Consider the following 26,121-nt stretch of genomic DNA (forward strand, 5'->3'; position numbering starts at 1 on the left):
AGACAAACCTACTGTATACTTTCTTAATTCCTGATCCATGGCACTAGTGAACACAATAATTTGTTATGTAGCAATAGTAACTAGAAAGCTTAATTGTGTGACATTTGACAAGTTACTTAACCAGTCTGTTCTTCAAGTTTCTCATCTATTGAACTGTCTTGTAATAATAGCTACTTTATGGGAAGTTAAGGTTACATGAGATCATATATTAAAAATGCTTGACGTGTGCCTAGCACATAACTACAAGTTCAAATAATGATAGCCACAACAAAAAGCAAGCTTTTCTTTATTACATTTACATGCGTAATACACGTGAAATTTATTTTGGTTGAATAGGTAAGGTTGTGTGAGTTATTTACCAGTCAATTACAAAGTAACAGATCGTTAGCCAAAGTATCGTCCTTTAAAAAGATATGTGAAGAAACAATTCTCTGTATAATTATGTATATATATGAAAGAAGAACATGTGCATATCAGAGGATAAATTCTTGGTGTTTTATCATGTGGGTAAAGAAATTTTCACCTAACTTTTGCTACGTTTGTTTGATCAGGTTAGAAAATGGAACTGGGAAGAATATCCGAAGATAGGGTAAGGCACAGAAAATATTCTCCAAGGTTAGAGAAATGTTATCTAGTCGGTAAGGAAGCCTAAGAAGAAAGATTATCCTGACTCAGGAAGAGTTAGTTTAGACACTACACACACTATTACTTGCAAGTGCCAAAATGTAACTTCGTTTTCTAACCTGAACTCATTTTGTTTTAGAGCTCTGTTCACAGTGAGACAAAACACTTGGTCTTGTCAGCTTAAAACTTAGAGAATAAGGGAATGAAGGGAAGTTAGGGGGGAATTACTAACAAAAACATGGTCTCAGCTGAAGACTAGCTTTAGTTGGATCCCGTGGAAAAGCTCTGGGGTACAAACTGCACCACAGACTTAGTTCTACCTTAATACAAGGGGCCAGCCATTCATTGGCTGAGGCCCATATGCAGGTGGTGAGTTTAGCATCTGGGCAAGGCTGCTTCTATTAATATTTAGTAGAGAGAAATCTCCAAAGAAGTCAGTAACTGTGAGTTGTCATAAGTCAACACATGATGCAACTGGGTGCACTTATCAGCAAAGGGGATTTTGGAAGCCACCAAATTCAAATCCAAATCATCCACTACATAAAGACAAATTCAACGCTATAATGCTGAGAATGCCAAAGTGTGCTCTTGAAACATAAAGATTTCATAATTAAAACTCTCTGCGTGCTCCACAAAACCAAACTTTGGCTTTGTTTAACATTGATTCAAAAATATTTTTAAAGTCTATTTTGAAAACCAAAGCTAAACAATATTTTCTTTTCTTTTTCTAGACCGACTTCTACCATCCCCATGATTCAATGGGGAGAGAGCTCTTACAAAACCAGAGCCCATAACTCAAACTTAAAATATTCATGTTACGTTAGCTTTTCTAGTTTGCTTGTCTACCGTGAAACAGCTGTCTTCATGTATCTTTCATCCTGACTCTTCAAAATCCAAATTGAGAATTCCTCAGAAAGCATTATATTCTCAGACATAGACAAAGATAGGGTATACCAGACTACTCAGATAGAAGGTTGGTTGGTTCATTGTAAGAATTTTATGTGGCATAATATAAGAGAAAGAAGCTCATGGAAGACCAGGACCAAGAACTGCAGTCAGCCTCATAAGGACAGAAACACCAGGGTTAGTGTGTATCCAAGGAAAACGTGCCACGTTGGCCACAGGTGTGCTCCAACATCAATGCTACTTAGTTTCTCTTCCTATCTGTTTCTCTCTGTGTCTGCCTGCTTCTCTTTCCACCACTGTTACCCCTATATGCTGCCTTTCTCACACTTTCTGCATACTCATAACTTCCTCTTACACAGGGCACTCTGTTACTTGAATGCTACCTCATGGTATCTATTTACATCCTATTATCTTCAACTACCATGCCACCTGCCACATTATCAGCATTTTGTTTTCTCAGTCCCATGAGAAGAACCTGACTAGCCATCCTTAAAAAAACACTCTGTTCCCAATCTAATCACCTAGTTCAACCATGTGCCCAAGGCTGCCTGGCCGGCCAGGGCAATGATAATTCAAGCCAATTCTACCCACAGCAAGTTATCTCTCAGATCTTAGTTTTTACCAATTGAAATGCCCCCTGAAATTTTCTCTAATGCCTTATCCCTGTCTGTTCAGGTTTTTTTTCTGCCCTGAGGTTCCCCCAGGAGCTCTATCAGAGAAAGACTTGGCCCATGCCGCCAACACACTGGGAAGTTGGGGTTAGCCCTCTCCAGAACCCATGGGCAAAAAAAGACAGTGCCAGAAAGTGTCGGGGCTAATCCAAAGAGAATTCCAACTGAGAGAAGAGTGTAGATGAGGATACAGGATACTCACAGAAATCTCAGTACAAATTGGAGATTATTATGGCCCAAGTGTTCACATTTTCATACAGGAGATAACAAATGACTAAGTCTGAGCTTATTCATGGCAGTATCACGTAAGGAGAGCAAAACCCCTCCCACCTGTGAGTGACAGGGATGTGCAAAGGGTGAGTCTAGGGCTCCATCATCACTAGGCTCTGCTGCCCGCACTGCGTCTCCTTATGCCTGCTTGTCTTTTCACTATGAGCTGGCTTTCTCACTCTGTACCATTGCATAGAAGAAGAGAGCAAAATTCAGGTTCAGGGAAGAGAAAAAAAAGGGTAGTGGTTGAAAAAGAACCCCAAATCCAGGAGATACACAGAGCTAAACTCCCTCAGGGAGGTTGCAGTAGTTACTATGATTACAACAGATGAGCTCTGCCCTCTTCGAGAACCCCAAGAAGTTGATGTCCTCACAGTTGGTCATACACGACAGTTTTGAATAATGATACAGGCTCTGCCCTGAGGAGGTAAAAAAGAGGAAATATGATCATAATGACCTCATTTCCTTTCACTGCATTCTTAGGAGTAATCTGTTTTTGTGCCCTCACTAACCTTTCTCTAGGCCCAAATGAGTTCCAAAGCTGAGTCTGTTCATTGCTGACCCAGAGAGTAGATTTTATTCCCTGCCAGGTAAGGGACATCAGCCTCTTTTTCACCCAATATGGTCTTAAGGAAAAGTCTGTCTTTGCCATCCCCTCATGACCACCCCATACTCACCCATCCCATTCACCCACTCACTCTGAGGGCAAAAGAACACCACTGTTTCTCAGGGATGGTGGTGGTGATTTTCCAGTCACTCTATACTCCACATTACCTGTAACTGTAAGGACGTAAAAGTTCTCAACTGCACAGGACTGTTTAGGCTTCAGGGAGCAGGATGTCATGACATCATAGCATAACCCGAGATGATATTTTTTACATTTATAACACATTATTTCAGTCGCTGTCAGATACAAAAAGAGGTGCTTAGAGGATGCAGTCTTGAGAACATTCTCTGGGGCTGGGGGCTTCACTACAGGAACTTACTCTTGCCTAGTGGTTCCTAACATTTTTTGGACCATGGACTCCTGGTAATCTTGAGAAAGATAGGGATCATCATGCTGTGGTCCTCCCCATGTACACATTAATACATTTGTACACATTTTCTCCAATTAAAAAAATCTTGTGAAAGATAACCTGTGCAAACATAAATCAAATACTGTATACAACTTCGGGAGGTCAGGGTTCTCATGAAATTTATCCATGGACCTCCAGTAATGAACCCCTTATCTAGCCTGATGATTTTGCCGAGTAATAGGTAAAAGAAAGTAAAGTGGATCTTAGCCTCCTTACTCTAAGAAATGGACAAAACAGGTCTGGCAGGAGGCAAAACCCCTAGGATTCTATAATAAGAATGGATTACAGGGCTCTCTGAAGATGAAGGGAAGGTTCATCTGAAGACCAAGGACTTCAGACAAGCCATGATTGTACCTTCTACACGGTCATGAAGTTCACCTGTGAAAAGAAGAAAAACCTTCCTTGTTATAATCTCACATACATTTGCCACTGCCCCAAGAGCCAATTTTGAAAACTGCCTCTTCCCCCAGCATCTGTCCATCTCTTAACCAACCACCAGCTTCCCCTCTGTCTCCAGGACTTACCCCAATATGGGCAGAGCAGAAAGATTGTGCTCAGCAGAAAGAGAACAAGCATCCTGGAGCTTCTGTCGGGTGCAGCTTCCTCTGGAAGGAGCGAGTTGTTCTTTCGTGATCTGAGCTAGTCATCTAAATTATATAGTCATAAAATTTCAGGGACAGATAGTATGACAATGTTCCCAGAGCCAAACCACCATATCTGATTGCTGCACAGCATTCTAAAGAGGGTACTCACTTTGATTTTGTGCAAATCCTCTAATGAAAATGAAATTGTAATGTTCCTGATTCACCAGACCTGCTCCTACTTCAATATTGCAGAGTTTTAAGAAGTATTTTCAACTTCTCATTTTAGATTCAGGGGGTACCTGTGCAGGATCGTTACAGTGGTAAACGGCTTGATGCTGAGGTTTGGGGTACGAATGATCCCATCACCTGGGTAGTGAACATAGCACCCAACAGTTAGTTATTCAGTCTTGCCCAGTCCCTCCTCACAATGTTGCAGATTTTAGTACATCTGGGAGGTATTCTTTACAGCTTCTTGTGTTTCATCCTCATTGAGCAATTTAACAGCAAGTCTTATCCATTTTACCTACTAACTTCTCACATGGGTTTATTACTCTCTGTCGCCACTGCCATTACCATAATCCAATCTATCATCCTGTCTTGCCTGGACAAAGCAATGGCCTTATTTTTAGCCTCCATGCTTCTCCCCTGCCCCTTCACAATCATTTCTTCATAAAGCAGTCAGAGAATAAGTCATAGATGCCACACCCCTGCTGAAAACCCTCTGATGACTTTTTATTACCTTTGAAAGAAAATCCAGAGTTTTTATCATAGCCATCAACGGCTTCCTCATTATGAGCAATGGCCTCCTCTCCAATCCCCTTTCTCTCCACTTTTCCCTTGCTCACTCAGGTCTTTGCTCAAATGTCACCCCCTCAGACAGAGCAGCATTTTCTGCTCAATCTCTAGAAAATGACAGCCTTCATTTCCTACCCTTTCCCCTGTTTTATGTTTCATAGCAATTCTCATTAGCTGATCTTACATTCCTATTGGCTCACTTTTTTACTCCTCCACTAGAACAAAGCAAGGGGTTTCTTTGATTTATCATGGCACACTTGGCATCTAGAGGCTGGGAACAAAGGAAATGCCTAACAAATATTTGTGAGAGGAATCAATAATGTTCTTCCCATATCCTGCCTTGCATCCCTCCAGTCCATTCTCCACAGAGCATCCAACTTTATTAGATTGGTTTTTTGAACTATAATAAAGATGAGAAATGAGACTTTCTACATTCCAGCAAGGGTTCCAAGATAGTAGGCAGCGAGTGTTTCACATTTCACAGGAAAATGCTATGCTACTTAGGCAGATTTACAAAGAAAATCAGTGAAACTGTGTTTAATATCCTGGACTTGCTGTCCACCTGGAGGGTATAAATAAACAGTGAAGTGCCAGAAAATAAAATGGAAGGAGTTTCTATAGTCTAGGGTGAGGGTTACTTTTCTATATATGGCTCAAAACATAGAACCATTAAAAAAATGATTACTTATATTTTAAAAAAGTCTTCTACATAAATGGAAAACCAATCATTAATCCATAAGAAAAGCCCAAATAACAAATAAACCATTAAAAATATTTGCAACTCGTATCTCAGACTAAGGGCTAATCTCCCTATTATACAGATATTCCAGAAAGTGATTTTTAAAGGACTAACAATTCAAAGGGGAGAGAGGCAGTCAATAATAACGTCATAGTTCACAGAACAAAAAAACCAAAAATGCTTCTTAAACACATGAAATATGGTGAACCTTACTCCTAATTTTAGTCATGTACATTAAAACTAAATTCAGATATTAGTTTTACTTAACAGATTGACAATCAGAATTTGATAACACAACTGTGTTGGCAAGATTGGAGTAAAACAAGCACTGTCATACACTGCTGATAGGTCTGTAACTTCATATATCAGTACAGAATAAAATTAGACAATAGCTCTCAAAATTATAAAAAAATTGTCATCTTAGCCCAGTAACTGCATAAGAATTTTCTTGCAAATTTGGCCTTGTTTCTAGGATTCTTCAGGGAAAAAAGTAGATAGATGAATAGATGACAAATACCTTGTGAGTTCCTGTTGATATTTTCAATAGAAATTTAAGACTGCAAAGTTTTAACTTTATATTACAACTGTACCTCTTTTGTTTTACACTGAGAATTCTACTTCTCAAGGACACAGAATTAGAACAGAATTAGAATGATATATATGGTATATAAGATGTAAGACAGAATATTACATGTATATGAATTATAATATGGAATATACAGGATAGAATGAAATTAGAATTCAATAGAATTAGAATGTCCTATAATCAATCATTTGCTTTATCCCACATTAAACACCTACAAGCCTCAGCATAACAATACCGTCACTAATGGTGGTTACTAAAATAGTTGTAAAATTTTGTCTATGCTCTTTATTTTCTCAACCACTACCACCTGCATTTTTTTATGGTTATACAATATCTAATTATCCAACTCTATGGTCACTACATACTACACTCTCTGCCTTTTAATCTTTACTTAGTCTTTGTTCTACTAGTAAGTTTATATTTAAACTTGACCATCAGCCCATATGTTGAGGTCTCGTTGTCATTTTGTCTATCTGAAGTACTTTTTCTTGATTCATTGTTCAGAAAGAAATTATAAAAATAATAATTCTGAAATTCTGGTATGTCAAAAAACTTTATGTTCTTTACACTTGAAAGTAATTTTCTGTCCCTTATAAGTTGTACGATCTTTTGACTTAAAAGCTCAAAGGATTTTTTTTTTTTTAAGTTCACTAACTTTACAAGACCATGTGTTTGTTTTGATCACTCTAAGTCAGTATTCTCAGGTACACAGTGTGCTGTTTCAATGGGAAGTTTCTGTTCTTCAGAAAAGTTTTATTATGGTTATTAATTTTTAATACTTGTCTGTTCTTTTTCTTTTTTTTCAAGAGCTTCTATCATTTGTATAGTGAATCTTTTTTATTTTAAAAAACTCACTTTTTATGTCTTTAAATTTCATTATTCATTTATTTTAGATTTTAAATTTTTCTTCTTTTTCACTTTCTCTTTCTCTTAATTTAATATTTCATTATTTGCTCTCATGCTTCTTATATTTTGTATGGGAGAGCAGTGCACCATGGGCCCAGAGCATCACTGCACGTTCTTGCTGGGGATGCCAAAAATGTGAGGCTCTGGCTGCTTTTCACCCAGGCCATATCTCAGGGTTATGTTTGCAGTGAGGAACCTTGAAGAATGCGGTAACAAAGAGTAGGGTTGATTCCACTTAGTATACAACTGGTAGATTCCTCTAGTACAGTGTTCCTAAGCTTCACCACAAACCCACAGTGTGACAGCATTGACCTGGGCCTCATATATTTCCCAGCATGAGACTCAGGGAACCAGAGGAGTACTGCAAATCAACATGAAGCGCTGGCTTCTGCTTTTGCTGTGAGTGCTAAAATCCTTTGTTTTTGGTTGTTGTTGTTAGTTTGTTTTGGTTTTGTTTGTATGTTTGTTTGTTTTTGAGACAGAGCCTTGTTCTGTCACCCAGGCTGGAAAGCAGTGGTGCAACCTCTCACTGCAACCTCCACCTCCCAGGCTTAAGCGATCCTCCTGCCTCAGCCTCCCAAGCAGCTGGGATTAAAGGCATGCACCACCACGCCCAGCTAATTTTTTGTATTTTTAGTAGAGATGGGGTTTTGCCATGTTGGCCTGGCCTCAAGTGATCCGCTTACCTCAGCCTCCCAATATGCTGGGATTATAAGCAGAGCCATTGCACCTGGCCTTTTTGTTTTTAACCCAGGGGTTTTGTTTCTTCCACCAGCATCCATCAAACAATAACAGGCTAGCTTGGTAGCTTGCAAGTAGGATAAAATCCAGACCCTTAATAGTCCTTAACAGTTTGAGAGATGAAGATGAGATAATGACAGACACCATCTCTCTGGAAGGTAAAGGACAAGGGCTCCCACACGACAGGACTAAGAGATAATAGAAGACATCCTGGAATCCAGTAGCAAGTGCTTGCACCCAAACTCGTGGGAGGTAAGGGAACCCCAGCGTGTTATCTGCTTGTATTAGTTCTCTATTGTTGCACAGAAAATTACTATAAGTGTAGTGGCTTAAAGCAACACATATTTTATTATTTCACAGTTTCTATAATTCAGAAGTTTGGACACAGTATAACTAGATTTTCTGCTCAGGGTCTCACCAGGCCGAAATCCAAGTATCATCCAAGGATATGGTTCTTATCTGGAGTCCAGGACCTAACAACACATTCCAACAACCCTGAATCACTGAATCCTGCCAACTGCTATGTGACTGAGATTGGAAGGAGATTCTTTCCCAGTTGAGCCATGAAAGAACTATGTCCTAACCAACAACTTGATTACAATCTGGGAGAGACACTGAACCAAAGGACCCAGCTAAAACACACTCAGATTCTGACCAACAGAAAATAATAAATTTTACTTTTTCAAGTCATTAAGATTTGAGAAATTGGTTACACAGCAATACATAACTGTATTAGCAGAAAGCACCAAGAATTACAGGACAAACTATGGCAGCTCATGTGGAGACAAAAAGAAAGAGCCTCAGATGCTGGGAGGCCTGTGTGGGTGAGGCAAAGTGCCACAGGCGACAAAAAGTCTTCCACTTCTCCAGTTATCCCTCCAAGGCAGCTTTCTCCTCCTCCCTGCGTATTCTACACCCCTGAGAATAACAAACTCCTTGTAGCTATTGTAACCCCAGAAGTCTGCATTAAACAATTTGCTCTTCTTCCTGTAGGGAAAAAAATTCAAAGGATAGAGTCTAGGCAAAACTTGCAGTGGAATCCAAACAACAGCTACAGGAACGCCTACAGCTGCGTTGGAAGCTGTAGGGCCAGCTGTGTCTCACTTTTTACCTGGAGGGCCCCATAATCCTAATGACCTCTTCTAGCTGCACACGTCTGTGACTGCTGATTTTGTCACCCGGAGACTCTAGGAACCAATAGACAACCTCCACCCAGAGACATTCATTGGTGTCACCTCCCTGACAAAGCTACATGCCTTTTGAAAAGTATCTATTGACATGCTATTAAGCTTTCATGAAAATGGAATGCCTAGGAAGAATCAATATCATTAAAATGACCATTTTCCCAAAGCAGCACAATTCCTATCACATTACCAATGCCATCTTTCACAGAATTAGAAAAAGCAATCCTAAAATTTATACGGAACCAAAAAAGGGCTCAGATAGCCAAAGCAACCCTAAGCAAAAAGAACAAAACCAGAGGCATCACATTACCTGACTTCAAACTATACTACAAAGCTATAGTAACCAAAATAGCATGGTACTGATATAAAAATAGACACATAGGTCAATGGAACAGAATAGAGAACCCGGAAGTAAAGCCACAGACCTATAACCAATGGATCTTTGAAGAAGTCACCAAAAATATGCACTAGGGAAAGGACACTCTATTCAATAAATAGTTCTGGGAAAATTGGCTAGCCAGATGCAGAAGAATCAAACTGGACCTCTACCTCTCATCATACATGAAAAGTAACACAAGATGGATTAAAGACTTAAACGTAAGACCTGAAACTATAAAATCCTAGAAGAAAACCTAGGAAAAACCCTTCTGGACATTTGTCTAGGCAAGAAATTTATGACCAAGTCTTCAAAAATAAATGCAATGAAAACAGAAATAAACAAATGGGACTTATTAAACTAAAAAGCTTCTGAACAGCAAAAGCAACAATCAAGAGAGTAAACAGACAACCTATAGAATGAAAAAAAATTTTCCAACAAAGGGCTAATATCCAGTATCTATAAGGAACTCAAGCAACTCAACAAGAGAAAAACAACCCCATTAAAAAGTGGACAAAGGACATGAACAGACACTATTCAAAAGAAGACATACAATTGATCAACAAACATGAAAAACTGCTCAACATCGATAATCATCAGAGAAATGCAATTTAAGACCACAATGAGATACCATCTTACACCAGTGAGAATGACTACTATTAAAAAGTCAGAGAAGAAGTAGGGATAGCCAACGGGTACAAAAATATGTTTAGGTAGAATGAATAAGATCTAGTCTTTGATGGCACAACAGGTTGACAATAATTTACTGTATATTTTAAAATAACTGAAAGAGTGTAATTGGGTTATTTGTAACACAAAGAAAGGATAAATGCTTGAAGTAGCGGATACCTCATTTACCCTGATGTGATTATTATGCATTGTATGCCTGTATAAAAACATCTCATATGCTCCATAAATATATACACCTGTGATGTACCCACAAAAAAATAAAAACTTTTTATTGAAAAGTTGAGAAACAACAGATGTTGGCAAGAATTTGGAGAAAAGGAAATGCTTATACACTGTTGGTTGGGAATGTAAATTAGTACAGCCCTTGTGGAAAACAGTATGGAGATTTCTCAAAAAACTAAAAATAGAACTACCATATGATCCAGCAATCCCACTACTGGATACATACTCTAAGGGAAAGAAATTATTACATCAAAAAGACACCTGCACTTATATGTTTATCACAGCACCATTCACAATACCAAGGATATGGAATCAACCTAAGTGTCCACTAACAGATAATTGGATAAAGAAAATGTGGTACATACATACTGTGGAATACTACTCAGCCATAAAAAATAATGAAATTTTGTTAATTGCAGCAACATGGATGGAACTCGATCCCATTATCCTAAGTGAAATAACTTAGAAACAAAGTTAAATACCACATGTTCTCACTTCTAAGTTCACTATTTGGGTGATGGGTTCACTAAAAGCCCAGACTCCACCTCTACACAATATATGCATGTAAGAACTCTGTACCTGTACCCCTTAAACCTATAAAAATAAATTTTTTTTAAGAGAGGAAAACAAAAAATAAAATTGAATGCCTGACCCAAGAAAGCCTTGTAACATTCTGGACTGCTATTTCCTTTTTGGGGTGGGAAAACTCAGACTCAATAACCAACCAGGTGGCCAGGGCCCAAAACCCTCAACAAGCAAAGGAAATTGTACATTCAGGAATGCAGGTGGCCTGGCCTGAATAACATCTCAGCTTTGATGTAAAGGTAGCAGCCATTCCCCTCCTCTACCACCCGAAGTGAACCTACTGGCTCAATGGATCCCTTAATTTACAGAGCTTTCTGTAATTGCACGGGCCTGAGTCACTGAGAATGTAAATTAGTACAACCTTTGTGGAAATCAGTATGGAGATTTTCCAAGCTGAAACCCAGTGGTATCCATCCCAGCTATGCAAAACTCAACGTATATGTGGTTTCTCTGCTCAGTGGGCAAAACTCAAGGGTCTGTTCATAACTCTGGCCAATACTTTTCTTAAAGATCCTTGTTGAATTTTTACTTAACATTGGCTGTTGACAATATCCAAGCAACCTTGTCTGCTACTTGGAAGACTAGAGACTAGCAGATTAAAGATACCCTTTTGTGAGGATGCAAAACAAATTAGACCATTTGCTTCACTCATGTAAATGCCCATGTAAGGGCTCATTCCCTGGTGAGACCAACTGGAGTCCAGTTGCTGATAAAATTGTCACCATTGTCACCTAAATCATTGCACTGGACATGACAACGTATCCACCATTATGGACTAAACACAAAGTGAAGAACTATATTTCTGATGTAGAAGCTACCATTGCGTGCCAGACTTCTTAACTCCTGCCAAAAAATGTCCCAACCTATTTGTCTCACAGCAGAGGAAGCCACTTTACATGGGGCATTGGCCCTGCCTACTTGTGACAGGTTAGTTGCATCAGACCTTGGCCTCACTCTCAGGGCTATCTCTTGGATTCCTCCACTGTTCACTGGTAGATAGAAACTAAATAAAGACTCAAAGGAGCATGCCAATTCATAAGTATAGAATTAGCTGATTTTATTATTGAGCAAAGCAAATACCCCAAATGCCTGCCAGTAGCCAGCAATTGGCTAAAGCCAATTTTCAGCTTTGTTTATCTGATTAAAGTCACCAGCTGTTATGCAACCATAAACAACAGATATTCAGTTTGCATCAGTAGTTACATTGATTTTACACTGACATCCCGTTTTTCATGATTCTTTATCAGGCTACTCTGACTCTTCATAATTCTCTATAAGTGCTTCCTATAGTTGCCCTTGACAGTGTATCTTGCACATATGATTGGTCACATCTTTCAACATTCACCAGTAAGGTTAGAATAAATTCAGTTTCCTGATTATCAATCCTCCTTTGATACTCCTTTATACTGCCAGATTTTCTGTACAGTTTGCATTGCAGTGTTAATTTCTCTTTGAGCTGTTTTTCATTTTCTGTATATCCAGCATGTTCAAAACAGTTTACATAATGGAAAATTAATTAATGTTATAATATAATGAATTTTTAAAATGTTAAGCATATTAGCTTTAGGTGACTAGCACTGGAAAATATGATAGCAGTTTGCAGAGTCAAAGCAGAGTATTGATTAGCTAGCCATACATAAGAATTCATCATACAAAAACTTTATTCTTAATCAACATACGTAACAACATTACAAATTGATTAGTTTTGGTAGGTTATTTTTCTGAGAGCCTTATGATTTAAAAGCTATTCTTCAGTTTTATTTTACTTTTTTCAGTCGATAGCTAAAAGAAAACCTGCTTCTCTACTTGCAACACTTCTGACACCAAATTTGTGAGTTTGCTATATCAAGCAATTCCCCAGTTTTCTGCAGACATCAACTAGATGTCCTACAATTTAATTCAATTCTGACACTACCCAGATTTAATGCAGACACCACAGGTTAAGGGTTCAGTCCCACAAGACTGCCCCCAAATTCAGACCGTAGTTACAAGTACTGGGTGCCCAGGGAACCCACATTTCTGTCCAACTTGGCTACAAATCAAGAATTCTCACAACTCCTTCATGTTTACTACTCTGCAAACATTCTCTTAGAACTCATGGAAACACTATATTTACATTTACAGGTTTATTATAAAGAAACAGATGAACAGCATGTATATGTTGAAGTACATACGGTGAGGTCCAGAAGGGTCTTGAGCACAGAATCTTGTGACTCATGAAGTTAGGGCACGCCACTCTTCCAGTATGTGGATGCATTTGCCAACCTGAAAGCTCTGAGCCCCACAGTTTAGGAATGTTTATGGATGCTTCATGATACAGGGACAATCAATTTTTAACTCAATCTCCAGTACCCTTCCCATCTCTGGAGGAAGTTCCAAGCTTCTAATCATGGCTTTGTCTTTCTGGTGAGCAGCCTGCATCCAGGAGTCCACCAAGAGTCACCTCACTAGAACAAAAGATTTGCCTGTCACCAAGAAAATTCCAAGAGACTAGGAGCTCTGTGTCAGGAACCAAGGCAGACACCAAACATTTATTCTTACATCACAAAACCTAATATATTATCATCATTAGTGACTTGTTAGTCAAAAGCCTTGATTTGGATATTTTCTTGCATGGCCCATTATACTTCTTGAGTATATCTACCAATTCTGTGAGTGATATTCCCACAGGTTAAACCAAGGTTGATAGAAAGAATCCTGCCTTCTCAAGCAATGTTTCTAATATAAGACACACATTTGCCACCAAACACTTATCAGTAATTAAAGTTCTATTATGCGGTACTCTTTGGAAGTTACATATAGAACTATTGAACTGCAAGAAACAGGGTATGGCTTATTTTAAACCTTGGGTACAAATCCATCCAATCAGATGCCATCTCCAACACTTGGGGTTACATTTTGACATCAGATTTTGGTGAGGACAAGTATCCAAACTATATCAGAGACTAACAAATTAAAACATAGGAGAAGATACAACTAAACAATATCAGTACGAAACAGGGAATATAACAATAGACCTTGCAGAAATCAAAACAATAATAAGAGAAAAGCAAAAACAATTCTATACACATAAATCTGATAATTTAGACTAAATGGAACAATTCCTTGAAAAACACAACTATCACAAGTCATCCAATATGAAATAGATAATTTGAATAGCCCTACAATTACTAAGGAAATGAACTTTTTAATTAAACATGTCCTGTAAAAGTAAAACACAAAAGCCATAAAACCTTTTTTTTAAATAGGAAAAAAAACTTCAGGATCTAGAGCTAGTCAAAGAGTTCTTAGACTTGAAATCAAAAACATAATTTATAGAAGAAAACACCGATTAACTGGGCCTCCTCAAAACTAAAAACCTTTCTCTGTGAATACCCTTTGAAGAGGTTGAAAAGACAAGATACAAGGGAAGAAAACATTGCAAACCTTTGTATATCTAACAAAGGACTTGCATCTAGAATATATAAAGAACTCTCAAGACTCAACAGTGAAAGAACAAATAAGCCAATTATAAAATGGACAAGAGACATGAAGAGGCATTTCACTGAAGAAGATATACAGATGTGAAAGAAGTAGAGTCATACATAGCTTAACAACAAGGGTATGTTCTAAGAAGTATGTCAATAGATGATTTTGTCCTTGCGCAAACATCATAGAGTGTACTTACACCTAGATGGTACGGCCTACTACACACCTAGGCTATACGGTAGCGCCTACTGCTCCTAGGCTCAAAACTGTACTGCACACTATTGAACCAAATGCTGTAGACAATTGCACAATGCTAAGTGTCTGTGTATCTAAACATATAAAAGGTACAGGAAAAAATATGCTATAAAAGATAAATGGTACACCTGTTTAGGACACTTGCCACAAATGCCAGCTTGAAGGACTGGAAATTACTCTGTGGTGAATGAATGTGAAGGCCTAGGACATTACCATTCACTGCTGTAGACTTTATGAACACTACAGTACATTTATTTTAAAAAAATTCTTTCTTCAATAATAAATTAACCTTAGCTTACTATAACTCTTTTACTTTATAAACTTTTTAACTTTTCTAACTTTTTGACTCTTGTAATAACAGTTTAAAACACAAATAGATTTTACAACTGTAGGAAAATATTTTTCTTTCTTCATAACCTTATTCTATAAACTTTTTTCTGTTTTTAAATTTTTTTACTTTTTAAACTCTTGAAGAGGATGAAAAGGCAAGATACAGGGAGAAAATATTTGCAAACCACATTTGCACACAAACATACATATTAGCCTAGGCCTACATAGGGTCATGATCATCAGTGTCACATCAATATCATCAAGAGGTCTTCCACCTCCACATCTTGTCCCACTGGAAGGTCTTCAGGGACATTAACATACACAGAGCATGAAAACAATGCCACCTTCTGGAAAACCTCCTGAAGGGACTGCCTGGAGCTGTTTCACAGCTAACTTTTTTGTTTTATAAGTAAAATGTGTACACTCTAAAATAAGAATGGAAAGCCTGTGTGGTAAATGCATAAAACAGTAACAATCATTTATTATCAACTATTATGCACCATACATAATTATATGTGCTATATGTTTATATGACTGGCAATGCAATAGGTTTGTTTATAGCAGCATCACCACCAATACTATGGCTCTATCACTAGGCAATAGTGGGATTGCTGGATCAAATGGTAGTTCTGTGTTTTAGTTCTTTGAGAAATACTCATACTCTTTTCCATAGATGTTGTACTTATTTACATTCCCACCAACTATGTAAAAGTGTTTCCTTCTCCACACCCTCACCAACATCTGTTGTTTTTTGACTTTTCAATAACAGCCAACTGCTTCAAATTTTTTAAAAAAATTTTATTGCTTTCTTTTTTCTTTTTTTTGCTTCAAATTTTTAAAAGAAATATCAAGCAAAGGGCTAATATCCAGAATCTACAAAGAACTTAAACAAATTTACAAGAAAAAAATCAAACAATCCCATCAAAAAGTGGGCAAAGGATATGAACAGACACTTCTCAAAAGAAGACATTTATGCAGCCAACAGACACATGAAAAAATGCTCATCATCACTGGCCATCAGAGAAATGTAAATCAAAACCACAATGAGATACCATCTCACAACAGTTAGAATGGCAATCATTAAAAAGTCAGGAAACAACAGGTGCTGGAGAGGATGTGGAGAAATAGGAACACTTTTACACTGTTGGTGGGACTGTAAACTAGTTCAACCATTGTGGAAGACAGTGTGGCGATTCCTCAAGGATCTAGAACTAGAAATACCATTTGACCCAGCCATCCCATTACTGAGTATATACCCAAAGGATTGTAAATTATGCTGCTATAAAGACACATGCACACGTATGTTTACTGGGGCACTATTCACAATAGCAAAGACTTGGAACCAACCCAAATGTCCATCAATGATAGACCGGAGTAAGAAAATGTGGCACATATACACCATGGAATACTATGCAGCCATAAAAAAGGATGAGATCATGTCCTTTGTAGGGACATGGATGAAGCTGGAAACCATCATTCTCAGCAAACTATTGCAAGAACAGAAAACCAAACACTGTATGTTCTCACTCATAGGTGGGAATTGAATAATGAGAACACCTGGACACAGGAAGGGGAACATCACACACTGGGGCCTATTGTGGGGAGGGGGGAGGGGTGAAAGATAGCATTAGGAGATATACCTAATGTAAATGACGAGTTAATGAGTGCAACACACCAACATGGAACACGTATACATATGTAACAAACCTGCACGTTGTGCACATGTACCCTAGAACTTAAAGTATATAACAAAAAAATCAACTATTCTGTTTGAGAAGGAAAATGAGTAATAAATTGTCCCTTTGTTGCAATCCACAAACCCTTTCTAACATAGATTACTAAAATTTGCTCATCGCGTGGAGCATCTTTCATTTAGCAAGCTGGTAAAATGTATGAGAAGCCACAAGAAAAGGGTTTTGTAAAAACAGCAAAACTGCATTTCAAAGTGTGCCATTTTTTTTTTAATTGAGCTTTCTTATCATGAAAATAACCCACATTCTGAATGCATTTCTAGCAAATGCAGAAATAAGATGCTCTTTCATTTTATCTGGCCTCACACTTCCATTCACAAGAATGTTTTCACAGAAATAAAACCAGGATGACCTTTGTGTCCTAACAAGTTCAAAGATGCAAATGAAATCATTTAATTCCTGATCTTTCACTTATTTCTGTTGGTAACAAAGTCTCAGGCACTGCTAATACTCACAGTTTGTTGACAATATTCAGTAGAAAAAGAAATTATTCACATCAATTAGAAGTTAATAAAAAATAAAAATATACATTTATCTATCAGAGTTCATGGAATTCATGAAACTAAGAGGACACTAGACCTATATTGGTAAACCTTGCTCAGGAATGGAGGTAAGGAGCTAAAAATAATCTGATACTTGCATGTATAAAATCAGTTCATAAATGTTCTGAAAGAGCTTTTTGCAACTTTTTATTATTCATTGTGATTTTTCATCTGAAGCATCATATTAACAGCAATATGGTGAATGAAACGTGAATTTTAGTGACACTGATCTAGGTTTGAATCCCAGCTTTGCTCTCCTTGATACACACTTCATCACCATGTTGTCACCAGGGCTCCCTGAGACAATCTATGTAGAAGGGCCCAGCCTTGTGCATGGCACATAGTAAGCATTCAATACACGCTGGTTTTGTTTCTTTTTCCTTCACCTCTCTCTCCACCAGCAACTGGAGGTAGGAAGGGCTAGATGTATACTCTAGGTGTTTTTCCTGGGCCCTGCAAGTAGGCACTCCTCCACCAGATATTTTTAAAGGGCCATTATCTCCTACTCTGTTCCTCATATACACTCTGAAAAACCGATGCTGCCCCTGGGAACCCATGAACAAAGTAGCCTGATCCCTGACTCTATGCCAATTCTATTCCCCTAAAATAAAAGGCAGCACTGAGAAAGACAAGTTCACTGGACTGTTCATCTGTGATATCACGAAGATCTCAGCCACCCACCCTGGAGCCAAGAGAGCCAAGAAAGACCATGAACACGAAGACACAATGTTCTGGTTCCTCTCCTCAGAGCAGAACAAATAGCATCTATTCAGAGTGGAGGGCCTTCTAGGCATGGGGGCACATCAATTTGGGTGCTGTGGCCAATGGCAGTGGCATCACAGACAGTGGTATCATGTGCCAAGCAGAGTGCTAGGAACTTCAGAATAACAGAACCTGCTACCCATCTTCATGATGTATGTCATGGAACCACAGAATGTTAAAGTTCTAAAGGGTCCTTAAAATGATTAAAACCTGATATTACAGATAAACAATTTGCTAAAGACACAATGAGTTATCTAGTGATCAGGCACAGGTCTCCAGACTCTCAGGAAAATGCTGTTTCCATTGTGCCACACTACCTCTATTAATAGGTTCTAACACCTTCTCTCCCCTACCCCATGATAAATGAAGAAAGAAGTTGTTTTCAAGAGAAAATGTGATGGATGAGGTACTGTGGGAGGCTGAGAAGTAGGTCAGAGGACTCCAACATTTGGGTAGAGTTGCAAAATTCTACAATCTTAACTGGAAATAATTGATACAATGGAGATTCAAAACACAATTGGCCTTTCAGAAGGCATCTGCCAAGGAGAAACTTGAAGAAAAGAAACTGCAAATCCATTTCAGTTTAACCAGAATGTCTGCTTCTTTTGCTCTGATTCTAGTACTGCTCCTTCTCTTTATTTTCTTATGTTTAATTTTTATTTTTATAGATTCAGGGAGTACATACACAGGCTTATGATATGGACAGATCATCGAATGGTGAAGTTTGGGTATCTAGCGTATCCAACACCTGAAGAGTGAACATTATACCCAGCAGGTAATTTTTAAATAGAGGATAAAGCAGAGAAAACAAGTGACAAATGAAATGCCCTAATAACTTGGGACGCCCAGGCTCCAAAGGCTCAGAAGTTTGTCTTCTTGATAAGCCTGGGAATGTTCTGAAAAATGCTATCCAGTGTTCAACACCCTCTTTTAAAACATGGCAGAGTAGAAAACTAGATCCAAAGGCCTCACAACCTTACTCTCCATTCTGGAATCAATTCTTTCAAAGGAACCAGTTCCCTCTTGTGTAAGTCTCTCAGACTTCTTGATCTCTTCTTAGGCAAAGGTGGGCTCCATACTCTGTTTGTTCATAGAGAAGAAACATTGTAAATTTTGTGACACTTAATAAAAGATCATATTTTACCCAATCTTCATCTGATGTCTAAAAAATGTCAGACTCAATATGTTTCAATGATCATATTGTTCCTACAACTAAAGAACATGTTAAAGCAGTTTAGTATGGAATATTTCTAGTATCTCTAACCAAGTGCCATCAGCCATTGGCTGGTGGTTTAGGAGACTTAGAATGCCAGGAGTGGCCATGGTTTTCTAGTACTTTACCCATAGCGAATCTTAACTGAGTTAGCTTTCATAAAGACAGACATTTAAATTATGAACAAAAAACTAGCCAGATTCAAAATATAAATTTGCTAAAGATCAAGTCATGGAATAATTCTAGAGAGGATTTAATGGCTCCACAAAGTAAATAGTCCCTGGCCTTGAAGGACAGATTTCTTGTAAGTAAAAGTTCGGGACTGAGAATCAAACATTCTAGGTGGAAGGTCAAGCTTGGTCACAGACTATATATCTTGTCCTCTCTCACTCTCTGGTTTCTTACCCATAATGTGAGGAGCCAGGTGAGCTTGTCTGCCTTATTCATTGCTTGGTGTCACTCATGTAACTGTGCTGGCATATACAATTTCTCAACAAATATTTGTTGAATGCATGAATAAATCTCAGAGAGGCACTGAATCACGGTGGTGAAACGTGTGGACTCTAGAATTAGGAAGTCATACTTCGAGTACCAGCACTATCAGTCACTGGATATGTGACCGGGGATAAGCTTCTGGAACCTCAACAAACCTGTTTCCTCCTCTGTGAAATTGGGATAAGAATAATAATATCAAAACTGTATGTTTTTTCAAAGGTTAGCTCCATGCAAACCTCAACATTTATTAATTTTCTTTATTCTCTGCTGTGAGGAGGACAGCCAATGAACTTGAGCTCCAAGAGGAAACCTTGTGTGACTGGCTCTCCCCAGGCATGAATAATTACTAGCCTATGATGAAGAAGAAGGTTTCCTCTCTGGAGCCTACAGACCTGTGCTTACAGCCCCTAGCGTCTTTTTCCTGCACAAGAGATTTCCGGGTCAGGATGAACAAATACTTCTTGTTCCTCTTCCCCCTTTGCTGCCTCATTGTGGGTGAGTCCCGGACCTGAGGGGTATACTTGAGAGACAGGATCTAGGGAGCTCCAGGGAAACTACAGGTGTAGCATGTGTCCATGCAGGGCTGAGCTTTGGCCACTTTTATGAGCCAGGGGAAGCCGGCCTCCAGAATGCTCCTTTGCCTTTCCTGCCAACTCTTCCATCCTTTTCAACCTCCTGCCATTCTCCTCCAGGTGGGCAGGCCTCTGTCCTGCCCTTTTAACCCACTTTCTCCCTTGGTCCCTACCATTCATTCCCCATAGTCCCAAGCCCTGGCAAGATTTTCCTTAGGGCATCCTTTTTATTTGTAAACCTATATCCCATTTGTTAAGGGAGCTGTCAGTCTATAATGAATAATTTTCAGTTTATTTTAGGACTGAACAATGGCTTTTCATACCCTTTTCAGAGACTTTATATTACAACAAGTAACTCTATGAGAGGAAGTACTGAATGCTCTGGAATCAGACAGATTTTTTTCATGGTTTGTGGTCACAGTCTCGAACTCTCTGTACCTTTGGTTGCTCATTCAAGAAATAGGGACAATGGTGCCTGCTTACAAGGCTTTTGTGAGGATTAAATCAGATGCAACTTGAGAGAACATGGCCCAAATGGGATGCTCAATCATTGCTTTCTTTTCTCATTCAGGTGGACCAGGGATTTTTTTTTAAATTGAACCTGTATTTTGAATAGCTCACCCCACAGAACCTCATAAAAGTGTCACTTATGTTACTACTATTGATGATGCCTTTATGTAGATTCAGATTGAAGCTCAAAATAACAGAATATATCACCTAACGATATCCAAGCAGCAATATACAACACAAAACAATGGCAAATGTTAGAAACCCAGTAACAGTAACAATAGCTTGGATGAAATATTTTAAAGCCCTCACCCTCCTTATCACACCCATATCTCTAGTAGGCCAGGCTAGCATTCATAGCACCATTTTTAAGCTAGAGAAATCAGTGACGTGGAAGCAAACTTTTTGCTTAAAGTTATCCGGGTTAAAAGGGCTAAAGTTGGGATCAGAATCCTTTTATTCATATGGTGACATTTTCTTTTTATTCAAACTCTGAAATGAGGAGTTCATAAGAGCTCCAACTGTTTACTGCCTAAATACCCCAACCAGGAGCTCTTCATCTGCCTGCCCCCTCCACTATTCATTCCCCACCTCCATCGAATATTTCCAGCTCCATCCCAAGTCCCCACTTTTGCCTGGTCTCACACCATCTCTGTGCTCTCTCCAGCAGTGACATCACTTCGGTGCATAACATGCCACCTTCGCACACGGACAGACCGCTGCAGAAGAGGCTTTGGTGCCTGTACTGCTCAGAAGGACGAGGCATGCATGCTCTTAAAGATCTACCAGGGTAAGTTAGAGGGTCAAGGAAGGTATTGTAAGAGTCTTAGAATCCTTAGGATAGTGCTTCAGCAATTTCACATCTCAAGAGAAGAACCAGTGCAGAGTGCCCCTGAGCACAGATGGTAGCACAGGTCCCTGTGCATACAGACAGAAGATGATTTCAGTCAATGAGACAGGAGGGAGAAGTTGGGATTCTATATTTCCAAGAAAATTGACCAACCAGATTTTTTTTTTTTGGTAATTGACACATAACAATTGTTAGTATTTATGAGTACATGTGATATTTTTATACAAGCCTTCAATGTGTAATGATCAAATCAGGGTAATAGGGATATTAATCAACTCAAACATTTATCATTTCTTTGTATTGAGGACATTCCATATGTTCTCCTCTAGCTATTTTGAAACATACAATAAAGAAAATATGGTATATACACACAATAGAATATTATTCAACCATAAAAATAAATGAAATTCTGTCCTTTGCAGAAACACAGGTAAGCCTCGAGGTCATAATATTAAACGAAATAAGCCAGGCACAGAAAGACAAATATCACATGTTCTCACTCATGTATAGGAGCTAAAAAATAGGTTAATGTCATGGAGGTAGAGACTAGAGTGATGATTACCAAAGGCTGAGAAGAGTGGTGGAAGGAGAGGATGAAGAGGGGCTGGTTAATGACCAAACTGATTTTGACTTGGAAGACACTAAATCACTAGTTGCTAATCTAGCAAGAGAGAAAAATGAAGCAGCTACACAGAGTTGAGGATTTTCAGGGACCTCAGGCAAACAACCCTGCAGCTGACCAGTGACCTCTGTATCTCTCTGCCTGGGCGCTTTTAGGGAGTATAAGCTGGGAAGCCATCCCTCAACTTACCCTGATGCCTGATTAAATTTTCACCAACAGAACTAGTGCTGGGTTTTACTCACCTTGGAGAGCTTAAATCAAATGCTTATTTTCTGTGGTTCTTTCCTATTTTAGGCAATACTCTGCAGATATCATACATGGTGTGTCAGAAATTCTGCAGAAACATGACATTTGATCTCGGGAATCGGACTTATGTTCATACATGCTGCAACCACAATTACTGTAACTTCCAACTCTAAGATATTTGCCCTCCTGAGGTCTCGTTTTGGAATGTCCCCAATGTTGCTCATCCTTCACAACTCTGAAGCCCTTGCTTTCCTTCCGTGTCTGTCCTGACAATACCCCTGCACTCTCATTAACCTAAGAAGACTAAGCTAGTGTCATCCTTTCTGGTGTCTTCAGCTTGGCTTCTCCCTCAGTCAGAGAATAGTGGTTCTGAACAATGGATTTCTCCTGTTATCAGGAATATTGGCATTGCCATACTCCAAGAAACCTGCCCCAAGAGTTCCTGTACAGTAAAATTTAAAGCAGGGACATTCTAGAATCCTAATTGGCTTAACTAGTTCAGGTACACCAGAAAGCCTTCAGCTAAAAATTCACAACATTTTTATCTAAAATTCCCATGTGTCAGGAGAATGATTAAGCAGAAATAGCAATAAAATGGATGACAGATACTGAAGATTTTTCTCTATGGACACCAAGTTATTTCTACCAGCAGGCAGTGCCCACTTCAAACTCAGCCATTGTGATTTTCCTGGCATTTACAAACTACATCCTTACACTGTTATTAGGAGATAGCAAAAAAGGGACTTCCTGGCCTCTGTGACGTTCACTGAGCTCTCACACAGCCGCTACTACTCCTATGGAGATGTACATTCAAAGTGCATCAGAACTCTCATTTCTTCCCCTCCCATTCCTAAACCTTCTCTCTTCCTTTCCTCCTTTGCCATTCACCTTTACTATCACCTCCCACCTCCATTATCACCTCCCCATTGCGACACAAACTCTCCCTGTAGAAGCAGGAGGTCCTTTGAAGCTTTGCCCCATGTGTCAGATGACACCTGAGGCATATAACCTAGGGTGGGCTGCCTTTCAGGATCCCTCAGCAAAAGGAGGCAAACATAGTCAAAATACCATCTACCCTATACAGCTTTCTTGAGACTTGGGGGCCTGGCTCAAAGAGATTTGTCTGTTGTTTGCTGCCCATCTTTAAGTAATAAACAGACTTCACATAACTTGTTGTGTGTCGGTGTGTTCTGTCTCATCGAACTCAGACAAATAGGTAACTAAAGCATGATGGAACTAAATAGTAGCCCAAGATATAGTGGGACTCCTGTTTCTGGCGATGGGCAGAATGCTGATTCCTGTTATTCTCCAGAAAGTGGGAGTCCTTGCTTGGGATTGGTAATGAGCATTGCACTTCTATATTCATGAAACAATTATGACTGTTCTGGAACTTATTATAAATGAAATCACACAGAAACTATTCACTTAAACCTGGCTTCTTTTGCTCACCATAATACTGTTTTAATTTTTAATTTTTTAATTTTAGTAGGTACATAGTTGGTGTACATATTTATGGGGTACATGAGATATTCTCATAAAGGCATGCAAAGCACAATAATCACATCATGGAGAATGGGGTATCCATCCCATCAAGCATTTATCCTTTGTGTTACAAACAATTTAATTATATATTCTTTTAGTTATTTTTAAATGCACAATTAAGTTATTATTAACTGTAGTTGCCTGTTGTGCTATCAAATACTAAATATCATTCATTCATTCAATTTTTTGTACCCAATAACCATCACGACCTCCCCTCCAACCCCCCACTATCATTCTAAACCTCTAGTAACCATCCTTCTAATCTCTATGTTCATGATGAATTCAATTGTTTTGATTTTTAGATCCTACAAATAAGTGAGAACATGTGATGTTTGTCTTTCTGTGCCTGACTTATTTCACTTAACAGAATGACCTCCAGTCCATCCATTGTTGTCATTGTTGCAAATGACTGGATCTCACTTTTTTTTATGGCTGAATAGTACTCACTTGTGTATATTTACCACATGTTCTCTATCCATTTATCTATTGATGGAAAGTTAGCTTGCTTCCAAATTTCGGCTATTGGGAAGAGTGCTGCAACAAAGAGTGCAGGTATCTCTTCAATGTGCTGATTTTCTCTCTTTTAAGTATACACCCAGCAGTAGGACTACTGGATCACATGGTGGCTCTATTTTTAGTTTCTTGAGAAACCTCCGAACTGTTCTCCATAGTGGTTGTACTAATTTACATTCCCATCAACAGTGTGTGAGGGTTCCCTTTTCTCCACATCCATGCCAGCATTTGTTACTGCCTGTCTTTTGGATATAAGTCATTTTAACTGGGATAAAGTATCTCATTGTAGTTTTGATTTGCATTTCTCTGATGATAAATGATGTTCAGAACACTTTCATATGTCTGTTTTCCATTTGTGTGTCTTCTTCTGAGAAATGTCTATTCCAATCTTTTGCCCATTTTTGACTGGATTATTAGATTTCTTCCTATAAAGTTGTTTGAGCTCTTTATATATCCTGGTCATTATTCTCTTGTCAGATGGGTAGTTTGGAAATATTTTCTCCCATTCTGTGGGTTGTCTCTTCACTTTGTTAATATTGTTTCCTTTGATATGCAGAAGTTTACATTGATGTTATCCCATTTGTCCATTTTTCCTTTGATTATCTGCGCTTATATGGTATTGCCTAAGAAATTTTTGACCACAACAATGTCCTGGAGAATTTCCTAAAAGTTTCCTTACATTCATTTAATGGTTCAAGTCTTTAATCCATTTTGATATGATTTGTGTATATGGTGAGAGGTAGTGGTCAAGTTTCATTCTTTTGCATATGGATATCCAGTTTTCCCAGTGCCATTTATTGAGGAGTCTGTCTTTTCCCCAGTGTATGTTCTTGGCATCTTTGTCAAAAATAAGTTTGCTGTATGTGTGTGGATTTGTTTCCGAATTCTCTATTCTGTTCTATGTGTTCTATGTATTCTGTTCTATTCTGTTCTAGGTCTATGTGTCTGTTTTTATGCCAGTACTATGCTGTTATGGTGACTATATCTCTGTACTATAATTTGAAGTCAGGTAATGTGATTCCTCCAGTTTTGTTCTTTTTGTTCAGAATACCTTTGGATATTCTGGGTCTTCTGTGATTCCACATAAATTTTAGTATTTTCTATTTTGGTAAAGAATGTCATTGGGATTTTGATAAAAATTGCATTGAATCTGTAGAATGTTTTGGGTAGTATGGACATTTTAACACTATTGATTCTTATAATCCATGAACATGAAATATAATTTTTTAATGTCTTCTTCAATTTCTTTCATCAGTGTTTTATAGTTTTTGTTGTAGAGATATTTTACTTCTTTAAGTTCATACCTAAGTATTTAATTTTTTCTGTGGCTATCATAAATTGGATTTCTTTCTTGGTTCCTTTCCCAGAATGGTTGCTATTGGCATACATAAATGTTACTAATTTTTGAATGTCAATTTTGTATTCTGCAACTTTATTGAGTGTGTTTATCAGTTCTATTTTTTGGTGGAGTGTTTAGGTTTTTCCTACAAGATCATAT

The 26,121-nt window shown here is 38.4% G+C and overlaps 3 protein-coding genes across 5 annotated transcripts in view; 1 reads left to right on the plus strand and 2 right to left on the minus strand.

Annotated features, from left to right (window-relative positions):
* Positions 1–269: 269 nt before the first annotated feature.
* Positions 270–4,439, minus strand: PATE2 (prostate and testis expressed 2). Of its 2 annotated transcripts, none has more exons than XM_074015579.1 (5): positions 4,301–4,439; positions 4,072–4,194; positions 3,902–3,925; positions 3,246–3,374; positions 270–2,890 (listed from the first exon to the last, which is right to left on the minus strand). In XM_074015579.1, the coding sequence occupies exons 2-5, from the start codon at positions 4,121–4,123 to the stop codon at positions 2,754–2,756; spliced, it is 342 nt and encodes a 113-aa protein (XP_073871680.1). In that variant the 5' UTR covers positions 4,124–4,194; positions 4,301–4,439; the 3' UTR covers positions 270–2,753. The 2 variants fall into 2 exon arrangements, with proteins under 2 accessions (XP_073871680.1, XP_073871681.1); XM_074015580.1 differs by having other exon boundaries at positions 2,693–2,890; positions 3,170–3,374.
* LOC141406858 (prostate and testis expressed protein 13-like) overlaps positions 4,360–26,121 on the minus strand; it is a 79,028-nt gene continuing 57,266 nt past the window's right edge. The window contains exon 6 of one of the 2 annotated variants that reach the window (XM_074015577.1): positions 4,360–4,497. In XM_074015577.1, coding sequence (XP_073871678.1) covers positions 4,409–4,497 — 89 coding nt within the window. In that variant the 3' untranslated portion in view covers positions 4,360–4,408. Of the gene's footprint in view, positions 4,498–13,263; positions 13,403–26,121 lie in introns of those variants that run through there. The other variant, XM_074015578.1, reaches the window with a different exon arrangement.
* PATE3 (prostate and testis expressed 3) lies at positions 20,128–23,737 on the plus strand. The gene is made up of 3 exons (XM_005580093.4): positions 20,128–20,266; positions 21,518–21,640; positions 22,617–23,737. Exons 1-3 carry the CDS (start codon positions 20,128–20,130, stop codon positions 22,739–22,741), a joined length of 387 nt encoding a protein of 128 aa, XP_005580150.3. The 3' UTR covers positions 22,742–23,737.

The sequence above is a fragment of the Macaca fascicularis genome, chromosome 14 (assembly GCF_037993035.2).
Source record: "Macaca fascicularis isolate 582-1 chromosome 14, T2T-MFA8v1.1".
Lineage (NCBI taxonomy): Eukaryota > Metazoa > Chordata > Mammalia > Primates > Cercopithecidae > Macaca > Macaca fascicularis.

Bases quoted from the DNA above. Each gene is read 5' to 3' on its own strand.
- PATE2 (XM_074015579.1), bottom strand. From the start codon at position 4,123: ATGCTTGTTCTCTTTCTGCTGAGCACAATCTTTCTGCTCTGCCCATAT. The intron at 3,926-4,071 runs GTAAGTCCTGGA...TTCTTTTCACAG, and splicing joins TCTGCTCTGCCCATATTGGG to GTGAACTTCATGACCGTGTA. The intron at 2,891-3,245 runs GTAATGTGGAGT...TTACCTCCTCAG, and splicing joins TTACGTCCTTACAGTTACAG to GGCAGAGCCTGTATCATTAT.
- PATE3 (XM_005580093.4), top strand. From the start codon at position 20,128: ATGAAGAAGAAGGTTTCCTCTCTGGAGCCTACAGACCTGTGCTTACAG. The intron at 20,267-21,517 runs GTGAGTCCCGGA...TGCTCTCTCCAG, and splicing joins CCTTTGCTGCCTCATTGTGG to CAGTGACATCACTTCGGTGC. The intron at 21,641-22,616 runs GTAAGTTAGAGG...TTCCTATTTTAG, and splicing joins GCTCTTAAAGATCTACCAGG to GCAATACTCTGCAGATATCA.